The 20,639-nt window shown below is 42.6% G+C and overlaps 3 protein-coding genes across 3 annotated transcripts; 2 read left to right on the top strand and 1 right to left on the bottom strand.

The window, feature by feature from the left end:
• Positions 1 to 6: 6 nt before the first annotated feature.
• On the bottom strand, positions 7 to 976 carry LOC111971136 (gamma-crystallin M3-like). Its single transcript, XM_023997928.2, has 3 exons — positions 869 to 976; positions 450 to 698; positions 7 to 285 (listed from the first exon to the last, which is right to left on the bottom strand). The coding sequence occupies exons 1-3, from the start codon at positions 881 to 883 to the stop codon at positions 7 to 9; spliced, it is 543 nt and encodes a 180-aa protein (XP_023853696.1). The 5' UTR covers positions 884 to 976.
• A 3,458-nt stretch (positions 977 to 4,434) lies between these two features.
• LOC111971032 (gamma-crystallin M3) lies at positions 4,435 to 6,017 on the top strand. The gene is made up of 3 exons (XM_023997841.1): positions 4,435 to 4,542; positions 4,946 to 5,212; positions 5,639 to 6,017. Exons 1-3 carry the CDS (start codon positions 4,534 to 4,536, stop codon positions 5,930 to 5,932), a joined length of 570 nt encoding a protein of 189 aa, XP_023853609.1. The 5' UTR covers positions 4,435 to 4,533; the 3' UTR covers positions 5,933 to 6,017.
• A 9,920-nt stretch (positions 6,018 to 15,937) lies between these two features.
• On the top strand, positions 15,938 to 17,314 carry LOC111971138 (gamma-crystallin M3-like). Its single transcript, XM_023997929.1, has 3 exons — positions 15,938 to 16,044; positions 16,389 to 16,631; positions 16,992 to 17,314. The coding sequence occupies exons 1-3, from the start codon at positions 16,033 to 16,035 to the stop codon at positions 17,277 to 17,279; spliced, it is 543 nt and encodes a 180-aa protein (XP_023853697.1). The 5' UTR covers positions 15,938 to 16,032; the 3' UTR covers positions 17,280 to 17,314.
• Positions 17,315 to 20,639: the final 3,325 nt, after the last annotated feature.

Raw genomic sequence — 20,639 nt, forward strand, 5'->3', positions numbered from 1 at the left:
GTGATTTTAACAGGAATCAGTGATACGTCTAACCGACATGAATCTATTCATGGAGCTGTTTCCCATCTCTCTGAGGTTCTTGTACTCTCCAGGCCTCACGTACATCTGCCTGCCTCTGAAGTGGGGCTGCTCGTACATGAGCCAGTGGCCCTCCATCACGTTGCAGGACTGGCAGTCGGACATGCGGTAACGCTCCTGGATGGAGTCACAGTCATCCATCAGCTCGTGCATCTGGCCTCCGAAGTTCTCCCTCTCGTACATCCTCATTCTGAACTGGCCTCTATACTGTTGATAAAAACAACAGATCATACAGATATGGAACTACTGTAGATCCAACCGGTGGGCTCATACATTTAAATGTCAAATGTTGTTGATGACACGAGTTCACGACCCTTGCTGTTGAAACTATCTGCATCAGCTAAGAAGCAGCTACACACTCCATTACTTACACTGGGGATGTTACGACAGGACCTGATGCAGTCGCTCATGGTCATCCCCATCAGGCGCTGGTTGTCGGGGTACTCTCCTCTCCTAACCATCATCTGGTGACCCATGAAGTTGGGGCGCTCGTAGACCATGAAGCAGCCGCTCTCCACCCTGCAGGAGTTGCACCTGCTCAGGTAGGAGGTCACCTCAGCGCAGTCGTTGCTGGTCTCATAGGAACGACCCTGGAAGTTCTTGTCCTCGTAGAAGATGATCTACACAGACAATCACACAGTTAGTGGTCGATATGTTGAAATTAGTGCACTAATGCTCATTTGATTAGCAATGCCTTGTGTTTCSGATCCGACAGTCTTCTTTGGAATGCAGGGCTGCTTGGATAGACCCAGAGAGACAGGCATGGAGGAAGACTTGCASTGGCACTTACCTTGCCCATGGTCATGGTGATGGTGATCCAATCTCTTATCCAATTTCAGATGGAATGCTGGACCATCAACCTCCTGTCCCTTTTATACCTTGGACCACATTCACATCTCCATATTTATTGTTCTAGAACTCCATGAGTCATCATTATATATTGTTGTGCAAGCCAGTCCTATAGTGTCACGTACTGAATGCCACTTTTATAACTATGTCACTGGGGGTAAATAGAGGATCATGTTTGTTTCCAGCTAACCCTAGCTACCCTAATACTAGCTGAATTAGTATATCAGTATTTGATCAAATATTCCAGATCAATTGAGATGGAACTGAGGTGGAATTCAATGTATATTGTAGCATTATTTTATTGTGAGGTATTATTTTATTGGATTTTTTTTTTATGGCACTACATACACTACCGGTCAAAAGTTTTAGAACACCTACTCATTCAATGTTTTTTCTTTATTTTTACTATTTTCTACATTGTAGAATAATAGTGAAGACATCAGAACTATGAAATAACACATATGGAATCATGTTGTAACCAAAAAAGTGTGAAACAAATCAAAACATATTTTATATTTGAGATTCTTCAAATAGCAACCCTATGTATTGATGACAGCTTTGCACACTCTTAGCATTCTCTCAACCAGCTTCATCTGAGCACTTGTTGGCTGCTTTTCCTTCACTCTGCGGTCAGACTCATCCCAAACCATCTCAATTTGGTTGAGGGCGGGGGATTGTGGAGGCCAGGTCATCTAATGCAGCACTCCATCACTCTCCTTCTGAGTAAAATAGCCCTTACACAGCCTGGAGGTGTGTTGGGTCATTGTCCTGTTGAAAAATAAATGATAGTCCCACTAAGCCCAAACGAGATGGGATGGTGTATCGCTGCAGAATGCTGTGGTAGCCATGCTGGTTAAGTGTGCCTTGAATTCTAAATAAATCACAGACTGTGTCACCAGCAAAGCACCCCCACACCATAACACCTCCTCCTCCATGCTTTACGGTGAGAAATACACCATGAGAGATCTGTTCACCCCCACCGCGTCTCACAAAGACACGGAGGTTGGAACCAAAGATCTCCAATTTGGACTCATCAAACCAAAGACAAATTTCCACCGGTCTAACGTCCATTGCTCGTGATTCTTGGCCCAAGCAAGTCTCTTCTTCTTCTTCATTTCCTTTAGTAGTGGTTTCTTTGCAGCAATTCGACCATGAAGGCCTGATTCACAGTTCCTCTGAACAGTTGATGTTGAGATGTGTTGACTTGAACTGTATAAACCATATATTTGGGCTGCAATTTCTGAGGATGGTAAATTTAATGAACTTATCCTTTGCATCAGAGGTAACTCTTGGTCTTCCATTCCTGTGGCGGTCCTCATGAGAGCCAGTTTCATCATAGCGCTTGATGGTTTTTGCGACTGCACTTGAAGAAACTTTCAAAATTCTTGAAATGTTTCATATTGACTGACCTTCATTGTCTTAAAGTAATGATGGACTGTCGTTTCTTTTGCTTATTTGAGCTGTTCTTGCTATAAATATGGACTTGGTCTTTTACCAAATAAGACTATCTTCTGTATACCCCCTACCTTGTCACAACACAACTGATTGGCTCAAATGCAATGAGGAAAAGAAATTCACAAATTAACTTAAGGCACACTTGTAGTTGAAATGCATTCCAGTGACTACCTCATGAAGCTGGTTGAGAGAATGACAAGAGTGTATAATCTGTGATCAAGGCAAAGGGTGGCTATTTGAAGAATCTCAAATATAAATATATTAAATTTTCTTTGGTTACTACATGATTCCATATGTGTTTTCATAATTTTGATGTCTTCACTATTATTCTACAATGTAGAAAATAGTAAAAATAAAAGAAAAACCCTTGAATGAATAGGTGTTATAAAACGTTTGACAGTAGTGTATGTATTTCTAAAATGTAGGAAATCAGAAGTGTTGTATTAATTCATTATTACCTATAATTACTTTGTCCTCTGATTCTTATTTTTTGTTTTTTTTGAAAGAACCAGGAAGTTGTTGATGTTATGTTGTCTATGTGGTCAGACCAAGTAAAGCTGCCAAATAGTAATGTTTCTTCATCCAGTGCTTGTCCTTGTAACGGCTTTCGTTGGTGGAAGGCGAGGAGGACCAAAATGCAGCGTGGTACGTATCCATAATAAATGTTTAATCGAAAATGAATACAAAAAAGAACAAGAGAATCAAATGAAACGACACAGTCCCGAATGGTGCAAACACTGAAACGAAACAACCACCCACAACCCACAATAACAAACAGGCTACCTAAATATGGCTCCCAATCAGAGACAACGACTGACACCTGCCTCTGATTGAGAACCATATTAGGCCAAACACATAGAAAAACAGAATAACATAGAAAAAAGAACATAGACTACCACCCAACTCACGCCCTGACCATACTAAAACAAAAACATAACAACAAAACTAAGTCAGAACATGACAGTCCTCATGAAGTCATACAGCTTTAAAATAACCCTCTATCTACATTGTCTTCATCTTGCTGAGAAATGCTGTGCTTGAGTTGAACTAAAAATGTGTTCACATTTCTTTCATTTATGATATRCAGCAACTCTATAACTATATATTTCTAACCAAAATCGACAGCTTGGGACTATAAGGTTCTATCTGCAAAAAGATGATTCTGAGATAATTGGCTTTAAAGTTCTGAACCCTCATTGGTTTGAATGGTGTCAGCCATTTTTATCTTGTATTCTTTTGAACTGAACATGAATTGAGGTAATTAGAGTAAACATAGGAAGATAACATTGAAAAGAACAAGGCTATGTCAATAACTCAATCCTGACAAAAATGCAGATCGAACCTTATAGTCCCAAGCTTTCAACATGTAGTTACAATACGGAACTGTAAACATTTCAACAGATAAGGTTTATCAACAATTATTGAATTAAAAAGATACTGGTCAAATAYTGTTCTCAAAGATGTGACAGTATACTGTGTAGATATGTAATCACACCAATAAATACAATGTCAGGYAACTAGCTATATGGTGTTTGTGCAACTTAATATAAAGTGTGACTAAATTCACTAAGTKKTAACAAGTTCACTAAGTGTGACCAAGTTCATTAAGTGGTACCAAATTCACTWAGTGTGACCAAGTTCACTAATTGTGACCAAATTTACTAAGTGGGACCAAGTTCACTAAGTGGGACCAAGTTCACTTAGTCTGACCAAGTTCACTTAGTGAGTCCAAATTCACTGTGACYAAGTTCACTAACTGTGACCAAGTTCACTTAGTGGGACAAAATTCACTAAGTGTGACCAAGTTCACTAGTAAATATACTGTAACTGTATTTTGACCTGGTAAAGTACCATCTAGCACAATCACCCAAACGGAAGAATATGCAATGTTCTATTTCTGGTGAGAACAATACATGTCATGGCCCCCATGCTGCATTCAGCATCCAATAATAACTAATGTAGATGTGCTGTGTRAAATGTATACAAGCCCCACGTGGGCCTTGTGATGACTCATGCTATTTAGCACAAAGGTGTGCAAGGTGCCCTGTGGACCCAATGTCAATATAAAAGTGCCACTGGATCGACACAACACACCGTGTCTTCTGCGTGTCATCTAATCAAGCTTCACCATCAAGCTAAACCACCGTAGCCATGACCAAGGTAATACAGAGCAGTGGATTTTTATTCAGTATAAGAGCTGGCCGTTGAGATATGAATATAGTGTCTTGCATAGCAGCTATAACCACAAAATCCTAATCCAAATAATATCAATCTGTGAGAATACAGCAACGTTTTTCAGCTAAATAATGCTAAACTATTTGTTTTATTAAAATAATATAGAGTTATTATATGAGACCATGCAGTTGATATGCATTATATACAAAGTTAAGAATGTATAATTGTTTTTAATTATTAAAAGTAATGACAAATTAATCACAATCAATTAATAATGATTAACTATATTAATTATGTAAAACATTTAAAATCATAGCCTTTATAATCTTCTCAACATAGGTGAAGAGGTCATAGGTTAAATCATTTCTCAATCAAATCMCCCTCTCAGATCATCTTCTACGAGGACAGGAACTTCCAGGGTCGCAGCTATGAGACCAGCAGCGACTGCCCCGACCTCAACATGTACCTAAACCGCTGCCAGTCGGTCAGGGTGGAAATGGGCTGCTTCGTCATCTACGACCGCTCCAACTTCAYGGGCAACCAGATGTTCCTGAAGAGGGGAGAGTACTCCGACTTCCAGCGTATGGGCTYCATGATGGGCTTGGGGGATATGACCATGCTGGAGTCCATCCGCTCCTGCCGCATGATCCCAATGGTAAGACGTCCACAGTTGGAGTTCCACCATCTCCTTGTGTTTGATGATGACATGATTATATTTATGATGTGGTTCATGCTATTTCTCTTCATATAAAGAGTGCATTTTTATATTTTTGAGTAGCTAGATGTTCGTGAATGGTGATGAAGTTTGAGTTACTAGGACTCTGTACATCTGATACTTGACGTGCTTTTCACCTGGGTCGTGTTCAGCAGGGCACACCGTAGCCAAACGTTTTGTAACAGAAAACAAAAATAYGTCTTCTTATTGAACAAGTTTAGGTATTATCAAAACAGTTTGTCCCTAATGAACGTGGTCCRGGCCTCTATTACTGTATAAGTCAGCTGACAAACAATGMTAAATGTAATACTGGAAGCATGGAGTACACACACGGTAGTAACTGKCAATGTTCTCTCTCTCCAACAGCACCGGGGACAGTTCAGAATGAGGCTGTACGAGAGGGAGAGCTTCGGAGGCCAGATGCACGAGCTGATGGAAGACTGCGAGTCCATCCAGGAGCGCTTCCGCATGTCCGAGATGCAGTCCTGCAACGTGATGGACGGCCACTGGCTCATGTACGAGCAGCCCCATTTCAGAGGCAGGATGATGTACGTGAGGCCTGGAGAGTACAGGAGTATCAGAGACATGGGCATGAGCACCATGATGAGAGTTCTCTCCATCAGAAGGATCATGGATGCCTGTGAGGGTCAGCGGCATTGATGCCTGAGATTCCTGCTGTCCTGACGTCCAAAAGGCTGCTAAAAGTCACAATTCTCATTGAATGTAATAAAACTCTTATTTTGAAGTACCTGTTCTCTTCTTTTTTCTATCAAATCTAATCTACCCATGGTATTYATATTACACTGGTTTATTCTGACAGATTGRTGTCTGGAGAGGGATTTCAAATGGTCTGAAAGAAAAAAAGTMATATAATTCGATTTTGATGCACCAAATGTGGACATTTGTGCACTATTTATCAATAGCAAAATATATATATACTGTATATATGCATTTTCTCACTGGCTCAATTGAACCAAATTTAACCCATGTTACAGTATTGTCTTATTGTCGATTGTTAGCATTACGCTAGTTTACATTTTCTCCACAGTATAATGTATAACCAATGGACAATGGACTGATTTAGAGACATGAGAGAAGTGATGTATAATCAATGAACTGGTTTAGATACGTTAGAGAAGTGACGTATAATCAATGGACTGATTTAGAGACATGAGAGAAGTGATGTATAATCAATGAACTGGTTTAGAGACGTTAGAGAAGTGACGTATAATCAATGAACTGGTTTAGAGACGTTAGAGAAGTGACGTATAATCAATGAACTGGTTTAGAGACGTTAGAGAAGTGATGTATAATGGCAGGTAGCCTAGTGGTTAGAGCAATGGGACAGTAACCGAAAGGTTTCTGGATCGAATCCCCGAGCTGACAAGGTAAAAATAAGTCGTKCTGAGCAAGGCAGTTAACCCACTGTTCCCTGGGTGCCAAATACGTGGATGTCGATTATGGCAGCCCCCTGCAACTCTCTGATTCAGAGGGGTTTGGTTAAATGTGGAGTTGAATGCAGTCAGTTGTACAACTGACGAGGTATCCCCCCTTTCCTAACCAATGAACTGGTTTAGAGACGTTAGAGAAGTAATGTAGAATCAATGAACTGGTTTAGAGATGTTAGAGAAGTAATGTAGAATCATGGAACTGGTTTAGAGATGTTCGAGAAGTAATGTTTAACCAATGAACTGGGTTAGAGAAGTAATGCATAACTAATGAATTGGTTTAGAGACGTTAGAGAAGAAATATATAATCAATGAACTGTGTTAGAGAAGTAATGTATAACCAATTAACTGGTTTAGTGTCACGACTTCCGCCGAAGTCGGTCCCTCTCCTTGTCCGGGTGGCGTTCAGTGGTCGACGTCACCGGCTTTCTAGCCATCGCCGATCCACTTTTCATTTTCCATTTGTTTTGTCTTTGTTTTCTACACACCTGGTTTCTATTCCCCAATTACATGTTCATTATTTAACCCTCTGTTTCCCCCATGTTTGTGTGCTTGTTTGTATATAATGTTCAGGTCGTTACTTGTTGGCTGGTATTGTTTGCCGGGTTCGTTATTTACGGCCGTTATTTACGAGTGACCGGTAATTTCACGGACCTTTAGTATTTGTTTTATACTGGTGCTGTTCGTGGAATAAATTACCTTGTACAATCATCTCTGCTCTCCTGCGCCTGATTCCATGCACCAGTTACCCACAGCCTGACATTTAGAGAAGTAATGTATAACTAATGAACCGGTTTAGAGAAGTAATGTATAACCAATGAACTGGTTTAGAGACGTTAGAGAAGTAATGTAAAGTCAATGGACTGGTTTAGACAAGTAATGTGTAACCTTATGAACTTGTTTAGAGAAGTAATGTATAACCAATGAACTGGTTTAGAGACATTAAAGAGGTAATGTATAACCAATGGACTGTGGATTGGTTTAAAGAAGTCATAGGAATTAGAAGTTCCACGACCTCTGGTGGCTGATAATATTTTGTCAGAGGAACTCTTTGAAGAACATCTTCTGCATTGGGGTTTGAATTGAATAATTTTTGTTCATAATAATAGTTCATAAATGTGGACTGTATGTGAGCATCAAATGTGCAGCATGGATATGTATCCCTTTTTCTGTTGTTGTGTTTTCTGAAACATTTCTCTTTTAATAGTTTCAACTGTATTCTTTGTGGGCATGATACATTTTTGTAGCGGCATCACAATGCAAAGGAATGSCATTACAGTACATAACAACCAGACAGCAGTCTACCTCTCTATGCTACTTCATGTTGCTTGGTCAGGGATTCTTCACAATGGGGCCACCCATTTCACTGAACACAATACATGTATTATAAAAGTAAGGTATTAGATAGGGGTCAGGCGTACAGTACATTGTGGCTATTCAATTTCAGAACAGATCAAAGTGTATAGTTGCCTACCTGCTTACATAATTCATGTATTGCAGTCATCTGCTTTATTTATGCCCATGCAGGTACACACACACACACACACACTTATGCTCACAATCAATACAGCACAGCGCATCACACACACACACACACACACACACACACACAACACCACACACACACATGCACAGCACAGCACACAGACAGACACACACACTCTCTTGCACGTTGAGAGCCAAAAGGCACCACAAACCAGCCATAGGAACAACTTAATGTAAAGTGTTACCCTATAGAGCAACTTAATGTAAAGTGTTACCCTATAGGAGCAACTTAATGTAAAGTGTTACCCTATAGGAACAACTTAATGTAAAGGGTTACCCTATAGGAACAACTTAATATAAAGGGTTACCCTATAGGAACAACTTAATTGTCAGGTTTTGGCCAAGACTGTTCGGGTTTTGGTCACTAGATGTCCCCATTGCACCTTTTTTGTACCTTTTGTTTTCTTGCTCTTATTATTGTTTGCACCTGTAGGTCATTCCCTTGTTAGTATTTAAACCCTGTGTGTTCTCAGTTCCTTGCTCAGTGTTTGTAAGTTAGCACCCAGCCCCAGCCCAAGCTTTGTTTTATACAGATATTTTCTTGTTGGATTTTCCAGAGGTTCTCTGGTTTAGTTCTTGTGTATTATTTGAGTAGTCTTTTGAGGTTTGTTTTTCCCTGCTGTTTTTTACCACTTTGTGGAGTTTCTTTTGTATTTTGGAGGATTTCCATTTGTGTCTCTTGGCTTTATTTTTGGACATTGTGGATTGAGTTTCTTTGCCTGAAGATTTTATTCTTTAATTAAACCACCATCTCTAGTACTGCTGTGTCTGCCTCATCTTCTGGGTTCTGACGATTATTAGTGACTGTTTCTCGCACCGGGTCCTGACAGAAACACTGAGCCATTATAATCCCAGAGGCAGCCAGTACCCAGGATTTTTTTTCCATGCTGTCCCACCACGAGGGGACTGTCCAACGCCACGAAGCTGCTCTGGTTCAGCAGAGGCCTTAATGGCTAGACATTCTCAACTTCTGTTGAAGATGCTGACTTCCATAAAGCAGATTTCGGATCGACTTTCCCCGGCAACCGCTTCTGCTCCAGTTCATCCGATTCAAGTGCCCCTGGCAGTTAACCTCCTGGCTGAACCTCGTCTGCCGCCTCCCCAACGGTTCTCAGGGGATCCGAGTGTTTGTAAGGGGTTTTTCACCCAATGTTCTCTCTCCTTTGAGCTGCAACCATCGTCGTTTCCCACCGACCGGTCCAAGATAGCAATATATCATCACCCTGCTGTCAGAAAAAGCCCTAGCCTGGGCTACTGCTGTGTGGGATGCCCAAAGTCCCTGCTGTGCCAGCTACTCTACCTTTGCTGAGAATTCAAGCGAGTGTTTCAAGGTCCTACCAACGGCCCTGACTCAGCCAACAGCTCCTGACTCTCCGCCAAGGTCGGCGCAGCGTGACGGACTATGCCATCCAGTTCCCACTGTGGCAGCAGCAAGTGGCTGGAACGACGAGGCGCTCACAGTGTGTTTTTTGAAGGGTCTTTCTGACACCATCCAAGATGAACTGGCCACTCGGGAACCACCGGACAACCTCGAGTCCCTGATCTAGTTGGCTTACGCATAGAGCCAGCGTCTGAGAGAGAGAGAACTCAACCGTAGACCGCTCACCCTAGCTCCTATCGGTTCCAGCTCCGAGTCTCCACCTTTATCCTCGCTGGCTCCACCAGAACCCATGCAGGTTGGCGCATCTCCAGGCTGAGAGAGACCGCCGGATGAGGGAGCGATGCTGTCTATATTGCGGCAAACCGGGCCATTTTCGCTCTCCACGTGTCCCGGGCTCCAGGGAAACGCACTCTCCCGTGCAGGCCTGGGAGGACTGTAACGGGAAACATAACCTCCTCCCATCCATCCAACTCCCGCCTGCTCATTCCAGTTACCTTTCCTGGGACGACCACGAGTTTTCTCTTCAAGCCTTGGTAGACTCTGGACGCCAGGTAACTTCATGGATGGGGTCTGGGCGAAAGAGAATGGCGTTCCTTCTGAACCTCTGAGTGACCCCATAAGGGTTACTACGTTGGATAGAAGCCCTTTGGGATCTGGACTTGTTACTCGTGCCACTACCCCTTGCGACTTTCAGTTTCCCAACACCAGGAAGTGATGAACTTTCATCTGATCTCCTGTTCCGAGTTCCCTCTCGTCCTTGGTTATCCCTGGCTTCACAGCCATAACCCTCACATCGACTGGTCTGTGGGCACTATCAAGCAGTGGGGTCCTACGTGCCAAGCCACTTGTATCTTCCCGAGTTCCCCTTCCGAGTCTCTAGAATCCATCGACCTGTCCCGAGTTCCCGAGTGTTACCATGACCTCAAACTGGTATTTAGCAAACGAGGGCCACCAAACTACCACCCATAGACCTTATGATTGCACCATCGACCTGTTTCCGGGGACCTGCCCTCCCAGGGGTCGGATCTTTTCCCTTTCTCCTCCCGAACGAGCTGCTATGGATACCTACATCAAGGACGCTCTGGCAGCAGGCCTCATGCGTCCATCTACCTCGCCGGCGGAGCAGGGTTTTTCTTTGTGGCCAAGAAAGACGGTGGATACGACCTTGCATCGACTACCGGGGACTCAATGCCATAACCGTCCGTAACCGCTACCCTTATGGCCACAGCCTTTGAGCTGCTCCAAGAAGCAGTTGTCTTCACTAAGCTTGACCTGCGGAACGCTTACCTCTTGTGCGGATCAAACCCGGGGACGAGTGGAAGACCGCTTTCAACACGCCTACTGGTCACTACGAATACTCGGTGATGCCCTTCGGCCTGACCAACGCTCCGGCTGTGTTCCAAGCACTCATAAACGATGTGCTTAGGGATATGCTTAACATCTTTGTGTTTGTTTACTTGGATGACATCCTCATCTTTTCGAGCTCCCTTCAAGAACACACTAAGCATGTCAGACAAGTGCTCAAAGCCTCCTAGACAGCCATTTGTACGTTAAGCCGGAAAAGTGTGAATTCCATTCCTCTCGAGTACAATTCCTGGGATTTATAGTGGAACCCGGTCGAGTCCAGATGGACCCAGAAGGTAGGGGCGGTAGCGATTGGCCCACCCCCAAGTCCGTTAAGGAAGTTCAGCGTTTCCTGGGCTTCACCAACTTTTACCGCAAGTTCATCAAGAACTTCAGCTCGGTGGCAGCCCCTCTCTCAGCTGTAACCAAGGGTGGCAACACAAGGTTTCTGTGGGGAAGAGAAGCTGAGACGGCCTTCCAAGGACTCAAGCAGCGCATCCTCTCTGCTCCCATCCTGACACTACCAACGGCGGATGAACCTTTTGTGGTGGAGGTAGACGCATCAGAGTTGGGGTTGGAGCTGTCCTGTCTCAGAGGGGTGAAGACAAGAAGCTTCATCCTTGCGCCTTCTTCTCTCACCGCTTACCCCGCCCGAGAGGAATTACGATGTGGGGGATCGTGAACTCCTAGCGGTTAAGATGGCATTGAAGGAATGGAGACACTGGCTCGAGGGGGCTTCTCAACCGTTTCAAGTGCTTACGGACCACAAAAATCTGGAGTTATCCAGCAGGCGAAGCGGTTGAATCCAGACAAGCTCGATGGTCTCTTTTCTTCAGCCGATTTCAGTTTATCCTCACCTATAGACCGGGTCGAAGAATCTCAAACCGAGCGCCTTGTCAAGAATCTACTCCTGCCATTCGAGAAGATACTGACATGACTGTCCTTCCGGCCGCTAAGATCGTGGCTCCGATCTCGTGGCAAGTGGAGGATACCGTGAAACAGCTCAAGCCATCGAACCGGGCCCTGGAGGAGGTCCTGCTAATCGGTTGTTTGTTCCCAAGGCAGCAAGGTCCCAAGTCCTTCTGTGGGGGCACTCCTCTCGCCTCACCTGTCACCCGGGCGTAGGTCGCACCTTGGAGTTCATCCAGCGTAAGTTCTGGTGGCCTACCATAAAAGAAGACGTTGCCACTTTCGTCAAGGCCTGTTCCGTGTGCTGCCAGGGCAAATCTTCTCACCTCCGCCCTCAAGGACTCCTTCACCCTCTATCTATTCCCCACCGACCCTGGTCCCATATCTCGTTGGACTTTATTACTGGCCTTCCTCCGTCCCATGGTAATACTACGATCCTAGTCATCATCGACAGGTTTTCTAAGGCGGCCAGGTTTGTTCCCTTGACCAAATTACCTTCTCGCAAGGAAACAGCTGAGTTGGTGATTAACCATGTGTTCCGAGTCTTTGGGATTCCGCAAGATATGGTTTCCGACAGAGGTCCCCAGTTCGCCTCAAGGTTTGGAAGGCCTTCTGCCAACTCATAGGGCCACGGCCAGTTTATCTTCAGGGTACCATCCGAAGTCCAATGGCCAAACTGAGAGGATGAATCAGGAGCTGGAAACCACCCTCAGATGCATGGTTTCCAACAACCCGTCCACATGGTCATCCTTCATTGTTTGGGCCGAGTACGCGCACAACACCTGTTGCTCCTCCTCCACTGGTATATCCGCATGAGTGTCAGTTTGGCTATGCACCTCTATTGTTCCCGGACCAGGAGGCAGAAGTCAGAGTGCCTTCAGCCTCAAGGTTCATCAGACGCTGTCGGCTTACGTGGAAGAAGGCACGTCTTAATCTTCTGCGTTCCTCTCAGCAGTACCAACGACAAGCCAACAGACGTCGCCGTCCCGGTCCTACCCTGTACCCCGGCCGAGAGTATGGCTCTCAACTAAGAACTTACCACTACGGGTGGAGTCTCGCAAGCTGTCCCAGAGGTTCATCGGTCCTTTTAAGATTGCCAGGAGAGTCAATCCGTTTTTTTCGCCTGCACTTACCCAGATCCCTTAAGATCAATCCAACATTTCACATTTCTTTATTAAAACCTGTTGTTTTTTCTCCCCTTATCCCGGCAGGCAGACCTCCCCCTCCGCCCCGTGTCATCGGTGGCCAGTCGGCTTATACCGTCCACCGGATACTGGATTCCCGCCGGGTGCAGCGGTCCTGGCAGTATCTGGTGGACTGGGAAGGCTACGGTCCCGAGGAGCGCTCCTGGGTTCCTGCCAGGACATACTGGACCCTGACCTCATTCGTCAGTTCAGGACCCTCCACCCTGAGAAGGCTGGTAGGAACGTCAGGAGCCGTTCCTAGGAGGGGATTCTGTCAGGTTTTGGCCAAGACTGTTCGGGTTTTGGTCACTAGATGTCCCCATTGCACTTTTTTGTACCTTTTTGTTTTTCTTGCTCTTATTATTGTTTGCACCTGTAGTCATTCCCTTGTTAGTATTTAAACCCTGTGTGTTCCTCAGTTCCTTGCTCAGTGTTTAAGTTAGCACCAGCCCAAGCTTTGTTTTATACAGATATTTCTCTTGTTGGATTTTCCAGAGGTTCTCTGGTTTAGTTCTTGTGTATTATTTGAGTAGTCTTTTGAGGTTTGTTTTTCCCTGCTGTTTTTTACCACTTTGTGGAGTTTCTTTTGTATTTGGAGGATTTCCATTTTGTGCCTCTTGGCTTTATTTTTGGACATTGTGGATTGAGTTTCTTTGCCTGAAGATTTTATTCTTTAATTAAACCACCATCTCTAGTACTGCTGTGTCTGCCTCATCTTCTGGGTCTGACGATTATTAGTGACTGTTTCTCGACCGGGTCCTGACATTAATGTAAAGTGTTACCCTATAGGAACAACTTAATGTAAAGTGTTACCCTATAGGAACAATTTAATGTAAAGTGTTACACTATAGGAACAACTTAATGTAAAGTGTTACCCTATAGGAGCAACTTAATGTAAAGTGTTACCCTATAGGAAACTTAATGTAAAGTGTTACCCTATAGGAACAACTTAATGTAAAGTGTTACCCTATTGAAACAATTTAATGTAAAGGTTTACCCTATAGGAACACTTCATGTAAAGGGTTACCCTATATGAACCCCTTAATATAAAGTGTTACCCTATAGGAGCAACTTAATGTAAAGTGTTACCCTATAGGAGCAACTTAATGTCAAGTGTTACCCTATAGGAACCCCTTAATATAAAGTGTTACCCTATAGGAGCAATTTAATGTAAAGTGTTACCCTATAGGAGCAACTTAATGTCAAGTGTTACCCTATAGGAACCCCTTAATATAAAGTGTTACCCTATAGGAGCAATTTAATGTAAAGGTTTACCCTATAGGAACAACTTCATGTAAGTGTTACCCTATAGGAACAACTTAATGTAAAGTGTTACCTATTGAAACAATTTAATGTAAAGGTTTACCCTATAGGAACAACTTCATGTAAAGGGTTACCCTATATGAACCCCTTAATATAAAGTGTTACCCTATAGGAGCAACTTAATGTAAAGTGTTACCCTATAGGAGCAACTTAATGTCAAGTGTTACCCTATAGGAACCCCTTAATATAAAGTGTTACCCTATAGGAGCAACTTAATGTAAAGTGTTACCCTATAGGAGCAACTTAATGTCAGTGTTACCCTATAGGAACCCCTTAATATAAAGTGTTACCCTATAGAGCAATTTAATGTAAAGGTTTACCCTATAGGAACAACTTCATGTAAAGTGTTACCCTATAGGAACACCTTAATGTAAAGAGATTCACTTATGGGGGATTCTGGCGCGGCCCCTGAGACAGGAACACTTATGGGAGATTCTGGAGCGGCACCTGAGACAGGAACACTTATGGGGGATTCTGGAGCGGCACCTGAGACAGGAACACTTATGGGTGATTCTGGAGCGGCGCCTGAGACAGGAACACTTATGGGGGATTCTGGAGCGGCACCTGAGACAGGAACACTTATGGGGGATTCTGGAGCGGCACCTGACCTGAGACAGGAACACTTATGGGAGATTCTGGAGCGGCGCCTGAGACAGGAACACTTATGGGTGATTCTGGAGCGGCGCCTGAGACAGGAACACTTATGGGAGATTCTGGAGCGGCCCCTGAGACAGTGTTTTCTGTCAAACTAACTATCACAGTATCTTTCAATGATATTGAATGTAGCTACTGTACAAACACTTGAAGATTTCACATTTGCATGCGCTTTTTAAATAACACTGAATTTGAATATTATATTGCTGATACACTCAAGGAGCAATTCAAACAACCCCCATATTGCTTTTGCTACTTTTTTTAATACTATTTTGATACTATGCAATATGCAATATAAATTGTAAGGTACACCTTTACCTACACCTTAACCTACCACTTAAAGGTAAAATCAACTATTATTTGGTATTTTTGTTCAATAGTCCACAGTTTGCGTCATGATGATGTGGCCAGTGGCACTTTGCTTCTTGAAAGTCCAATATCTTGTCAACTTGACTGCTGACATGCAAAACAAATTTGGGACTGTAATCAACAGTGGAACACCAAAATATTGTTTTTGAGTGGTTGTTTCTTGTGTGCACTGCACAAACCTATTCCTAATGCAAATGAAATAGGCATGAACATAGCCTATAAAGTTAAATAAAGGTTAAATTAAAAAAATAATAAATTAAGTGTTTCCCCAAAATTGTTAATTATGAGCACATCATTTACACAAATGTAATGTTGAAGCTAAATTAAAATCCATAAATAGTTTATTCACCCTTCAGAGTCTATTTAAAAGAGACTATACAATACATCTRAAAGGAATCCGACCTAATCTAAACCCTTTTACCTTACAGAGCACTAAATGATAACTCTATGCCGTGAGCGTTGCGTTGAGGTATAGTACAGTACAGTGTTGCTCAGCTAACTCAGCGTTTTATACAACTGGGCGGTAGATTCTTCTGGAGCTGCATCGAGCATAAAAGGCAGCACGCCAGTAGGGAGAACAACAGAAATCAAATAACTGTGACCATGAACGGAAAGGTACTGTAATGTGGGGCTGTGATCAAAGTCTGTGCACAGTGCTGAACTRTWCGTCAGCTGGCATTGGAACTATGACTCTAGGATGCATCAGAGCCCATTTCCAAAGGGAAATATATCCTTGATGTGTGTGTTTTTAGATTCAGAACACTATGATAACTACAGATTACTTATAATGACTTATAATTATAATCATGGTTGCATTGTTTGATTTTGTCAGACACATAAAAATGATTATGTAGAATAATTTCTGAACGGGATAGAATGTATGAGTTTTTGCACATCAAGATCAATTGGTTTCACGTCAAGATGTTTAGACTTTCAACGCATACTTTCTCTTTCTCCAGATTATCTTCTACGAGGAGAGGAACTTCCAGGGCTGCTCCTATGAGTGCAGCAGCGACTGCTCCGAGCTCTCCTCTCACCTGAACAAGTGCAACTCCTGCAGGGTGGAGAGTGGCATGTTCATGGTGTACGACCGGCCCAACTACATGGGCCACCAGTACTTCCTGAGGAGGGGAGAGTACCCTGAGTACCAGCACATGATGGGCTTCAACGACTGCATCAGGTCTTGTCGTATGATCCCCCAGGTAAGCAGTTCTGCAGACAGAGCACAACAGACCACAACTATTCACAACCACACCACAATGACCACAATCATCGATGCCATAAAACTATCTTACACTCCAAAATCGAAGTCTGTCTAAAGTTTTCACACCTCAAATGTAATCTAAAGTCAACATAAAAACACATCCCATGCCATCGGTTGTGTAGATCCAGCTATATGCCTCAACTGCAAATGAATGGAAAAGATAACAATTATACCATATGGTGCTTATCTTTTTCATTCATTTTAGATTGTGGCATATTGCATTGTATGCCATCCTATCAACCAAGCTCATCCTATTCAGTTAATAGATGCGTGAAATGTGTTATCTTGTTTCCAATAGCACAAGGGCCAGTTCAGGATGAGGATCTACGAGAAGGAGAACTTCGGAGGCCAGATGCACGAGGTGATGGACGACTGTGACTCTATCCAGGAGCGTTACCATATGCCCGAGATGCAGTCCTGCAACGTGATGGACGGCCACTGGGTCATGTACGAGCAGCCCCAATTCAGAGGCATGCAGACCTACCTGAGGCCTGGAGAGTACAGGAACACAAGAGAGATGGGAATGGGAAATGATGAAATGAGGTTCCAGTCCATGAGGCGCATCAGCGGCGATGCTGCCTTTTAAATGTGTGACTTTTTAATAAACATTTTAAACCTTCATTTTTTGCAGCAATTTTCTTACCTTATTTCCACAAACCACTGCGCTGTAAATTACTGTTATTTCAATATAATACTCTAACCACTAAAAAGCCACTATAAGCAACTATTATACTGCAACCACTATAAACACTAATATCAGCTGTAATGTATGTAAACAAAAATGTCCCTTTTTCCCCAAATTCTATMATCCTTATATTTAGTCTTAAAAAACCTCTAGCCTATTCTAGGCACTTGACACTGGCTTGTGTATGGGTGTTTTAGAAAAGATAAGCTCTTAACACCGGAATACTGCCGACTACGCCAAATGAGGATCTAAATAAGAAATAAGACTACGCCACTTTTTTGTAAAAGGCAAGGAAGGTCCTCTAATTAGCTAAAAAGATGAAGCATGGAAATCAGACAGGCGCTCAAGTGATCAATTGTTTTGTTCACTTTGAGGAACTTCAGCTTTGAGGAACTTCAGCATTGAGGAACTTCAGCTTTGAAAGCTCAGCTCAGCACATCATACTGTCCTTACTCAGACATAATCAAGCATGTTGCTGCTATAATAAAAATAAGGACATTTCACACTCACAAATTCAACTCTTAAGAACTAGTGACAACTTGTCACAACCCTTCACACTACACAGTGGCATGCCATATTTATCAAACCACTTCCCACTTACCAAATAGAATATGTGGTAATAATTTCTATGAGGCATACATAACTCCTTATAAGTGCCTTAGTAATGCATTATAATACACTTATAGTGYCTTATAATACTCGCTATAAGATATAATAATTTATCATAAGTAGTTATAGCTTTCTTACAATACATTACTATAATGCATTATCAGTCTAAAAAGCATCATGCATTATTGACCTACCTAAAATGCTCTGTCCCAGACCTGTTGTTTTCAACTCTCTAGAGACAGCATGAGCGGTAGAGATACTCTGAATGATCTGCTATGAAAAGCCAAATTACATTTACTCCTGAGGTGCTGACCTGTTGCACCCTCGACAACCACTGTGAATATTATTATTTGACCCTGCTGGTCATCTATATGAACATTTGAACATCTTGGCCATGTTCTGTTATAATCTCCCCCGGCACAGCCAGAAGAGGACTGGCCACCCCTCATAGCCTGTTCCTCTCTAGGTTTCTTCCTAGGTTCTGGCCTTTCTAGGGAGTTTTTCCTAACTACCGTGCTTCTACACCTGCATTGCTTGCTGTTTGGGGTTTTAGGCTGGGTTTCTGTACAACATTGTGACATCAGCTGATGTAAGAAGGGCTTTATAAATACATTTGATTGATTGATACTTAACAGCATTAATTTGAACTGAGCATGATTTATAACATCAGCCTTTTGGTATTTAAAACCGGCCATTACTCCTGCTCCAAGAAAACTAGCTAGCTAGCTCGATCCCTGGATTTTGGAAYGTGCAGCTAGAGTAGAGTAGCTACAGTTTATCTAGCTACAGCTTATGTCATCTTTAACTCTGCATTGTTGGAAATTGACCCGTAAGAATTTCACTGTTAGTCTACACCAAAAATTGGATTTGATTTTGATTCCTTTTGATTAGACTATTTGAGTGAGTCACTAGCTAATGTTGGCTAGCTACATTTCTAGTGGCACGAGGTATTTGCAAACAGCACAACATTGTGTGATTAGCTACGAGCTAGCTAGCTAACAAGCTGKCTAASGTAGAAATGTCTGAGCTRCTAGCCAACACTGTGTTGTATTTACCCAAGTTAGCAGGACTAGGTAGCTAACGTTAGCTAGSAACAAATATTTGGAAAAGCTAGGCACCTGCCGACACTTACCTAGCTAGCTAACTGTTTGCTAGGAACACAGCTGACTGTGAAGATTGCTAATAAGCTAGCAGMGGCTGAAGACATGACTGATGCTAAACATATAATTATCAAGCTAGCCGAGTCAAATTMATCTTTGACCTAAATATAACACTAATAGGTAGCTAGCACGAAATGTGAGTGTTCTTTGCTAGATTTTCACATTCTTGCAATGATATAATGCATTGTATGCTCTCTGGGCTTATAATGCATTATATGTATTATCAGGAWGGATAAGTACTTATGAACAATTAGTAAGTATGATACAACTCTTTGTATTATAAGACATTACATATGCACTTATAAGGCATTATATGTATGCCTCATATAAAATATTAACAAATATGTTTTTACACAAATGACGTCTACCAAAACAATAAACTATTTTTTWAATTTAATAAACACATTTTCAAATGTCAGTCAGATCACTCAATCAAATCTAAATKATTTCAATCAATGGGGGTGACTGGAATACWGTGACTAAAGGAATAGTACATATCTGGCATAATCAGGAAGTGAGGCATGTCCAGGAAGAAGGAAAGTGGATCCTGAGGAGAATAACAAGCTCACCTTGCCTAAAACACTACCTTACTGTTGCTTGACATCAAATTTGGATGAAAGAAACACACACTTTAAACTAACTACAATTTGTAAAGGCTCTATAGGGCATTCACAGCCTTTATAAGAACTACACAAGTGCTTCACAAATTATCCATAAGCTCCCGAGTTGTGCAGCAGTCTAAGGCACTGCATCGCAGTGCTGAAGGCATCACTACAGACCCTGGTTCAATTCCAGGCTGTTTCACAACCGTCCGTGATTGAGAGACCCATAGGGCGGCGCACAATTGGCCCAGCGTTGTTAGGGTTTGGACGGGGTAGGCCGTCATTGTAAATAAAAATTGGTTCTTAACTGACTTGCCTAGTTAAATACCAATTTAAAAAAATGTGGTACTAAATAAAGGGTAAGGTTAAAGGACATTCCATCTGGTATTTTGACAAATGTGGCATAACCCTTTTACTATATTTTATATAGCATCTCATTGCTAACAAAGGCTTTACAATGCCTTACAAGTTGTAGTTCCTTTAAATGCACGGTGGATCAATAGCAAACATAGACTGCCCACCCAAAACTCACGCCCTGACCATCAAACACATACAAAACAACAGAAAACAGGCAAGGAACGTGACACTTCGTCCTTGTTGCCAAACAGCCTGGAGTCCATTATCCATTGTCTGTTGTCTTACCAATGAACAGTGTGGGTGGCCTCCTCCTGACTTAACCTCAAAACCCCTCGCAGCCATAGTCCATTCCCCTTTCACATACTCTGATTTGGACTCACACTCCAACCGTGCTGTGCTCCAATTTGCCAGCTCGAGCACGGTAGTATGCATATTGAGAAATACCCATTGTTGTCACTGTCACATACTGTATATATAATCCATTTGAATCTGACCTTGCTATTGAATCTGACCTTGCTATTGAACCTGACCCT

This window comes from Salvelinus sp. IW2-2015, linkage group LG12, assembly GCF_002910315.2.
Source record: "Salvelinus sp. IW2-2015 linkage group LG12, ASM291031v2, whole genome shotgun sequence".
NCBI lineage: Eukaryota > Metazoa > Chordata > Actinopteri > Salmoniformes > Salmonidae > Salvelinus > Salvelinus sp. IW2-2015.

What these genes read in the sequence shown, in the direction of transcription:
- LOC111971138 (XM_023997929.1), top strand. An exon ending in CTTGTCGTATGATCCCCCAG is followed by an intron (nt 16,632 to 16,991) that starts GTAAGCAGTTCT and finishes TGTTTCCAATAG; the next exon opens with CACAAGGGCCAGTTCAGGAT.
- LOC111971136 (XM_023997928.2), bottom strand. An exon ending in CCTGTCGTAACATCCCCAGT is followed by an intron (nt 286 to 449) that starts GTAAGTAATGGA and finishes TTTTATCAACAG; the next exon opens with TATAGAGGCCAGTTCAGAAT.